This window comes from Lactuca serriola, chromosome 8 (assembly GCF_051521515.1).
Source record: "Lactuca serriola cultivar US96UC23 chromosome 8, Lser_US96UC23_V15, whole genome shotgun sequence".
Taxonomy (NCBI): domain Eukaryota; kingdom Viridiplantae; phylum Streptophyta; class Magnoliopsida; order Asterales; family Asteraceae; genus Lactuca; species Lactuca serriola.
The window spans coordinates 210201415-210208987 of NC_136415.1; the positions used below are offsets into that span (position 1 = coordinate 210201415).

The 7573-nt window shown below is 42.9% G+C and overlaps 1 protein-coding gene across 1 annotated transcript; it reads left to right on the forward strand.

The window, feature by feature from the left end:
* Nucleotides 1-2206: 2206 nt before the first annotated feature.
* Nucleotides 2207-2695, forward strand: LOC145067823 (uncharacterized). The gene has a single exon (XM_079014863.1). The coding sequence runs from the start codon at nt 2207-2209 to the stop codon at nt 2693-2695; it is 489 nt and encodes a 162-aa protein (XP_078870989.1).
* Nucleotides 2696-7573: the final 4878 nt, after the last annotated feature.

A 7573-nucleotide genomic window follows, 5' to 3' on the forward strand; every position in this document is an offset into this window, starting at 1 on the left:
GGAATTAGAATTGAAGGTTCTACCTCAACAATTGAAGTATGCTTACTTGGGCAAGAATGAGACTCTTCCAGTAATCATTTCGACCCATCTAACCAAATTTGCAGAAGAGAAACTCCTCAAGGTGTTGAAGGAACATAAGGAAACTATGGGTTGGACAATTGTGGATATCAAACGATTGAGAACCTCCACTTGCATGCATAAGATTTTAATGGAGGATGAATACAAGCCAAGTCAGGATGCGCAAAGAAGGCTGAATCCACCAATGATGGAAGTTGTCAAAAAAGAGATATTGAAGCTCCTTTATGCGGGAATAATCTATCCAATCTCGGATAGCAAGTGGGTGAGACCGGTGCAAATTGTACCAAACAAGACGGGAATCATGGTGGTCAAGAACAACAAATGTATGATGGTCCCCATTAGCATGAAAAACGGGTGGAGAGTATGTATTGACTAACGTAAACTCAATGCAAGCACAATAAAAGATCATTTTCCATTGCCTTTCATTAACCAAATGCTAGAGAGGTTGGCCGGGAAATCACATTATTGTTGTCTAGACGGGTATTACATTCTTCACCAAATCCCGGTGGCACCGGAAGACCAAGAGAAGACAACGTTTACATGTCCATTTGGTACTTTTGCATACCAGAGAATGACATTTGGATTGTGTAATGATCCGACCACTTTCCAATGTTGTATGGTTAATATCTTTTCGGAATATGGTTAAAACATAATTGAAGTTTTTATGGATGACTTCACGGTATATGACTACTCTTTTCAACAATGTTTGACCAATCTCACCAAAATTTTGAAAAGATATATTGAAACAAATTTGGTTTTAAACTTTGAGAAATACCATTTTATGGTGAGTCAAATGCTTTTTTTGGGTCACATTGTTTCAAAGAAAGGAATCGAGGTAGATAAAGCTAAAATCGATGTTATTAAATGCTTAACTTACCCAACTTGTGTTCGGGAAGTTCGTTCTTTGTTGGGCCATGCAGGTTTCTACCGAAGATTCATTAAGGATTTTTCAAAGATAACAAGACCAATGTGCCAACTCTTGGCAAATGATGTTGATTTCGAGTTTAATGAGGCTTGCAAAGAAGCTTTTGACAAGCTCAAGGAGTTGCTTACATCCGCTCCCATAATGCAAGCTCCAAATTGGGATCTCACATTCAAGATCATGTGTGATGCCAGCAACTATGCTATTGGTGCCGTTTCGGGTCAAAAGAATGGAAGAGCCATCCATGTGATCCATTATGCATTGAGAACACTAGATAATGCTCAAAGCAAGTACTCTACCATAGAAAAGGAGTTGTTAGCCATAGTGTTCGTTTTGGAGAAGTTTATGCAATATCTACTTGGTACTAAAGTCATAGTGTATTTGGATCACACAGCTCTCAAGTACTTGATGAGAAAGAAAGATGCAAAGCGAAGACTCATCCGGTGGATCTAATTATTGCAAGAATTTGATTTGGAAATTCAGGACAAGAGCGGATGCGAAAATCTTTTTGCCGATAATCTAAGCCGCATCACTTCAAATGAAACTCCTCTCCCATTATGCAACGAGTTTCTGGATGAGCATCTCTTTTCCCTTACTCAATCTACTCTTTGGTATGCCGACATCGTTAACTTTTTGGTCACAAAAGGAATCCCAACACGTTCACACATGCTCAAAAAGATAAATTGAAAAGCGACGCAAAATATTATGTGTAGGATGAACCTTATTTGTGGAAACATTGTCCCAATCAAATTATTTGGCGATGTGTACCCAAACAAGAACATCAATCTATTTTGCAATTTTGTAACAAATTTTCTTGTGGGGGACATTTCAAACCTAATCGAACTTTGAGAAAGGTTCTTCAGGGTGGATTATTTTGGTCAACCATGTCATGCGATTGCTATTTGTTTTGAAAAAGTAGTGAATGGTGCCAAAGGACGGGAAACATTTCACAAAAATATCAAATGCCACAAAACCAATCCTTATTTGCGAAATTTTTGATGTATGGGGGATTGATTTCATGGGCCAATTTCCCGTCTCACTTGGAAACGTTTATATTTTTCTTGCGGTTGATAATGTCTCTAAATGGGTTGAGGCCAAAGACACAAGATTAGGTGATGCCAAAACGGTTATCGACTTTTTAAAATCTAATGTCTTTGTGAGATTTGGTGTGCCTAGGGCGTTTACAAGTGATCGAGGGACGCATTTATGCAACAAGATGATGGAGGATTTATTAAGAAAGTACAACGTGACCCATCGTGTCTCAACCGCTTACCACCCCCCAAAACAAACGGTCAAGCGGAAGTTTCAAATCGTGAGGTGAAGAGTATTCTTGAGAAAACAGTGAATCTGACAAGCAAGGATTGGAGTTTAAGGCTTGATGATGCTTTGTGGGCCTACCTGACTGCTTATAAGACCCCGATCGGCATGTCCCCATTTAGGTTGGTTTTTGGAAAGCCGTGTCATCTTCCATTCGAATTGGAGAACCATGTGTTTTGGGTGGTCAAACAATGTAATTTCAATCTTGATGTGGCGGGAAGACATAGGAAGCTTCAACACCAAGAGTTAGAAGAATTGCGAAATGGATCTTTTGAAAGCTCAAGAATTTACAAGGAGAAAACGAAGCTTTTCCACGATAATTCCGTAACCCAGAAGCATTTTGAACCAGGTCATAGGGTGCTACTTTATCATTCATGATTGAAATTATTTCCGGGCAAGCTAAGGTCAAGTTGGATTGGGCCATTTGTTGTGATAAAAATCTTTGACCATGGAGCGGTATAAATTCAAAACGAAGAGACGAGACATATTTTCAAAGTCAATGGGAATTGTTTGAAGCCATTCTATGAAGGTTTCAATGCTACCACTCTTGAAATCATCCATTTGGATGTCCCAATGTCTTGAAGCAAGTTGGGAAGTCGTCTCTCCAAAGATGTTAAAGAAGCGCATTTTTGGAAAGCATTGTGCTTTCATCCTTTTTCCAAATCCAATAAAGTATTTTAAAAGCTTTTTTGGGATTTCAAAAAATAAAATTTTCAAAGGATTCACCTTCATTCCCTGTTCTTTTCCAATCCTTTGTCAATTTTATTTGAAAACGGGCCTTACCAGAATCATTTTGACCTAAAAATCAAGTTTTTGGAAAATCTTATTGAACAACATGAATCCCACGGCCAGCATGAAAATTATGAAGGAATCACCTACGACCCGCGTAGACGAAATGCTTTCTAGCTTGTTTAGTAAGTGCGGCCAGCCTGCGACCCGAGTTGTGCCTGCGTGAAGGATCAGAAAATTCAGAAACAATTGGAGCAACTAGATGTGGCCAGTCTGTGGCCCGTGTTCTACCCACATAGATCCATGCAAATACTTAGCAATTTTTTTGTTTCAGGTCACGCAGCCTCCATGTGGCTAATCAGTGGCCCGTGTGCCTCATCATGATTCCCTTCTGCCCGTTTTTGCCAGTCAAGAAAAAATAGAGACAACTAGACGCGGCCAGCAAGCGACCCGTGCCCAACCCACGTGGGGCACCTTGACCATATTTTAAATTGTTGACCAATGTTGACTTTCATCGACCTCTTGACCAATTGCATTCAAGGACCGATCCTGCTTCTTTTTCCCTACTTTCCATCAGTTTCCTTCTTCCCCTTCTTCCATCTTCTCTCTCAAGAGCACCCAACCTCCATTGAAGCTTCAAATAAAATCTCGATTTCTCGGAATTCTACCAGTCAGAATCCTGCGAAACCCACCACCATTCTTTACCATTTTTCATCCTCTACAAACCCCAAACAAAAATCAGTCCGATCTGTGGCCAAAATTCTTGGCGCCACCACCACCCACCGCTGCTTTCTTTCGGATTTTCCTTCCAAATCCGGCCAAAGTTGGAGATTCCGAGCATGGGGTTTTGTTTCTCTTCTCAAGGGTGTAACATCCCGGAATATCAAAAGTAGAGTTGAAGGGCTAAAAGTGTAAGTGTGAGAGGGTAACTCGGCGAGTCCATGAGTGGACTCGGTGAGTAGGGTCGTAACTCTGGTCGCGTGCTAAGTGACCAACTCGGTGAGTAGCATGGGTGGACTCGGCGAGTTGGTGCTGAGTGGAGAAAACCCTAATTTCGGAGGTTGAGCCCTATATAAAGAACATAACACTTCTTCCCCAGCCTCTTTACCTTCCCTTTGAGTTCCAGAAACCCTAAATTCTTGTGAGCCTTCCTTGGTGAGAGATTAGAGCCTTGGAGGAGGTAATCTTGGAAGGAAATTGAAGAGCAAGAAGAGTGGAGCAAGGGGCCTTGCAGATAATTGGTTCATTCATCAGTAGGAGCCTTCATTTGAGGTAATAATCTTCTGTTTGAGCCTTTGTGCATCTAGATCTATCATTTGTGGGGGGGTTTTGGGGCATAAATGAGGTCTATCTCAAGTTTGGTGTAAGATCTGAGGTTGCTACCTCAGATCTAGGTTGTTAATGATCTAGAAAGCCATAAAGTAGATGCTCAAGAGTTGTTGGTGAAGTTCTTTTGTCCCAAACCCTAGCCCTAGAGTGTAAAATGCCTAGATCTCCTTGGATCCACATAAAGTTTGCCACTTTATGTGATGGATGGCTTGTAGAAGGGTAGATCTATGGTTTAGAGCTTCTGCATGGCTTGGAAAGCCTCTGTATAGTTTCAGATCTAGGGGTACTCGGCGAGTTACAAGGGTGTACTCAGCGAGTTGCTTGAAGATAGACTAAAACTCGACGAGTTGGAAGAACAACTCGGCGAGTTGGATGAAGATAGCCAGGAACTCGGCGAGTTGGAAGAACAACTCGGCGAGTTGGTTGCAGATAGCCTTGGACTCGGCGAGTCTGTTCTTGGACTCGACGAGTCTGGTCGTGAGGTCCTCAGCTTTCTTCTGGTTGAGCTATGAATCGGTGAGTCAAGGGATGACTCGGTGAGTCGAGTGTGAAAGGACTCAGAGTTGTTGGACTTGGCGAGTTGAGTCGCAGATTGGGGAAGTTCTGTGCATGGGGACTCGGCGAGTCATCGGGTTGACTCGGCGAGTAGAGTCAGTCATGGATTGACTTTGACTTTGACTTTGACCAAGGGTTGACCAAATGATTTCCAGGGGCATTTTGGTAATTATTGGCTTTTGTTTGAGTTCAGTGTTTTGGTGTTGGCCAGTGGTGGAGATCGTATCAGTGGTCGGAGCAGCTTGGGTTTATCTGTTCAGTCGGCAGTTGCGAGGTGAGTTATCCTCACTATATCAACAAGGTCTACGACACCAAGGTCGGCCCTTTATCGGATTGTGATCTGGGTATCGTTGTTATGTTATTGCCTTGCTATGTTGCATCCTGGTAGTTTGGATGGTATATGTTAGAGACCCTGTTAAGGTCGGAATCCTTGTATATAGGATGATGCTATGCTAGTGACCGGTTAGGTCGGTATCTTGGTTAGGACGATGTTATGCTTGGTGATCTTCTAGATCGGTTTGATTGGATGTGAATTGTTATATGTTTGAATGTTTATGTGCACATGGTTGTTTGGATTGGGGTTAGGTTGAGGCGGGACCTGCTTTGTGTTGTAGGCCAACATACCCAGGGCAGACCGGTTATCCCAAAGGCCCAACGAGCGGTCTGGATAGGCTGTAGGCCCCAAATAGGGCGGACTAGACGTGCCGAGGCTCGTAGAGTGGACTAGGCCGACTGAAGGCCCAGTGCGGGCAGACCAGTCATACTTTAGACTCAGGGAGTGGACCAGGTGGATTGAAGGCCCGGTGCGGGCGGACCAGTCACACTGTAGACTCGATGTATGTGGTTAGACTCGGAGGTTGGACCAGGTGGACTGAAGGCCGATGCGGCGGACCAGTCACCCAGTAGACCCGAAGTGCATGGTTGTTTTGTGTTCTGTTATGATATAGCATGTTATGCGTGTATGGTATATGTGGTTGGTATTTTGGGGATATCTCACTAAGCTTTCGGGCTTACAGTTGTGGTTTAATGTTTTTCAGGTTCTTCAGGAGACCGTGGCAAGGCAAATGCGTGATCGTACCGCTCCTCATGAATATGTTTATGATGTGGTTCTGGGAAGACTCTGATAATAATTGTATTGAAAACCTTTTTGTAATAACTTAATGAAACTGGGTTGTTTTTGAAAAAGTTTAAATTAGTATAAATTTTATGCAAAGGGCCTTCTAACCATACCAATCTACCCCAAAGAAAACTCATTAAAAAATTTCACCCAATTCCAAGTGCCGCCACTGTAGTCGCCGAAATATCATATTGAGGCACGTTTTTGGGGTCGTTCTAGCATTCAAGCGTAAGACACGGAGCAAACTCATAAGCCTGGGGTGTGTTTTGAAGAATCTTTTTGGAAGTTCAAATTCCACTTCCAAAATTCGTCCCGAATATAAGCAAATTGGGTACATTCATTCCTTTCTCTTGAATATTTGCATATTGAATATTCATTTCTTGTTGGAATTATGTTGTCATCCGTGTGGTATTTAGTGTGAATTGTGAATCCATATTGTCAAATCTTTTGTCCCATGTCGTAATGTCTAAGCGTGCCAAAACTAGACCTAGTTCATCTAAGGGTGGGTCGACCCCCATTTTGTTTGTTGAATCGTGAACACCGCAAAACATTTGACTTTCTCATTTCCATCAAGTGCAAAGTCAAATCAACAAAGTTCCTCCATAGAGAGTCTTTTAAAGCTCTCAGAGTGCTAGAGGGAGTTCAAGCACTATTTGAAAACATTGGTTGGGGTCAGTTCCTTTATAATCGTGCAACCACTTACGTTGAGTCGACCATGGAATTCATTTCCACATTCCACACTGATGACGATACGAAAACCGTCACCTTCCAAATGCTAGGCGAGAATAGATCATTGCCATTTCGGGTCGTCAATGCTCTAATGGGTACCATGGTGGAGCCTACTTACTCCCTACATGATCCTTGGCCCACCGCCTTTAACGAATACCAGTTTTGGCAACAAGTTACCCTAGAATCACAATATTCATCATCTTCCTCCAAGGCTTCCTCAATTATTCATCCATGTTTACGTCTGGACTACCAAGTTCTTGCATGCACCATTTTTGCCCGCTCCGAAGTGGGTCAAATTTCCAAAGATGAATTATTTTTTCTTTGGTGCATGACTCATGAAAATGGACCCAACCCAGACTTTGCAACATTCTTTTTCGCCAAATGTTTCAACATCACCACCATAGACACTCGGGACATTTTTATTGGCGGCTTGATCATGCTCATTTCATCTAGACCCCCGCTTCAACTTCATTTCTCCACCCTTCCATTTGCAAAAGCGACAGGCCCCTCTCGTCTCGACATCAATGCGCTCTGACAACCCCCAACATCACCGCAATAGTAGGGGGGACACGAGATCCCATCATATTTCCCCTGCCTTCATCTATCAGTTTGCCACAATGTTCTCCACCATTCAGCGCATCGACACTCAGACGCAGGAGAACATTCGAGCCATCTAGGATGTGGTAACCTATGTTGGTTGGCTGGAGCAGTCCTTCCCACCCACTTCCCGCCAGGTCCAGGATATGTGGCACTACCACTACCGCTATAGACACTTTTTGCCGCCCGACCCTCCGACT

Coding starts and splice junctions, on each gene's coding strand:
- LOC145067823 (XM_079014863.1), top strand. CDS start 2,207: ATGCAACAAGATGATGGAGGATTTATTAAGAAAGTACAACGTGACCCA.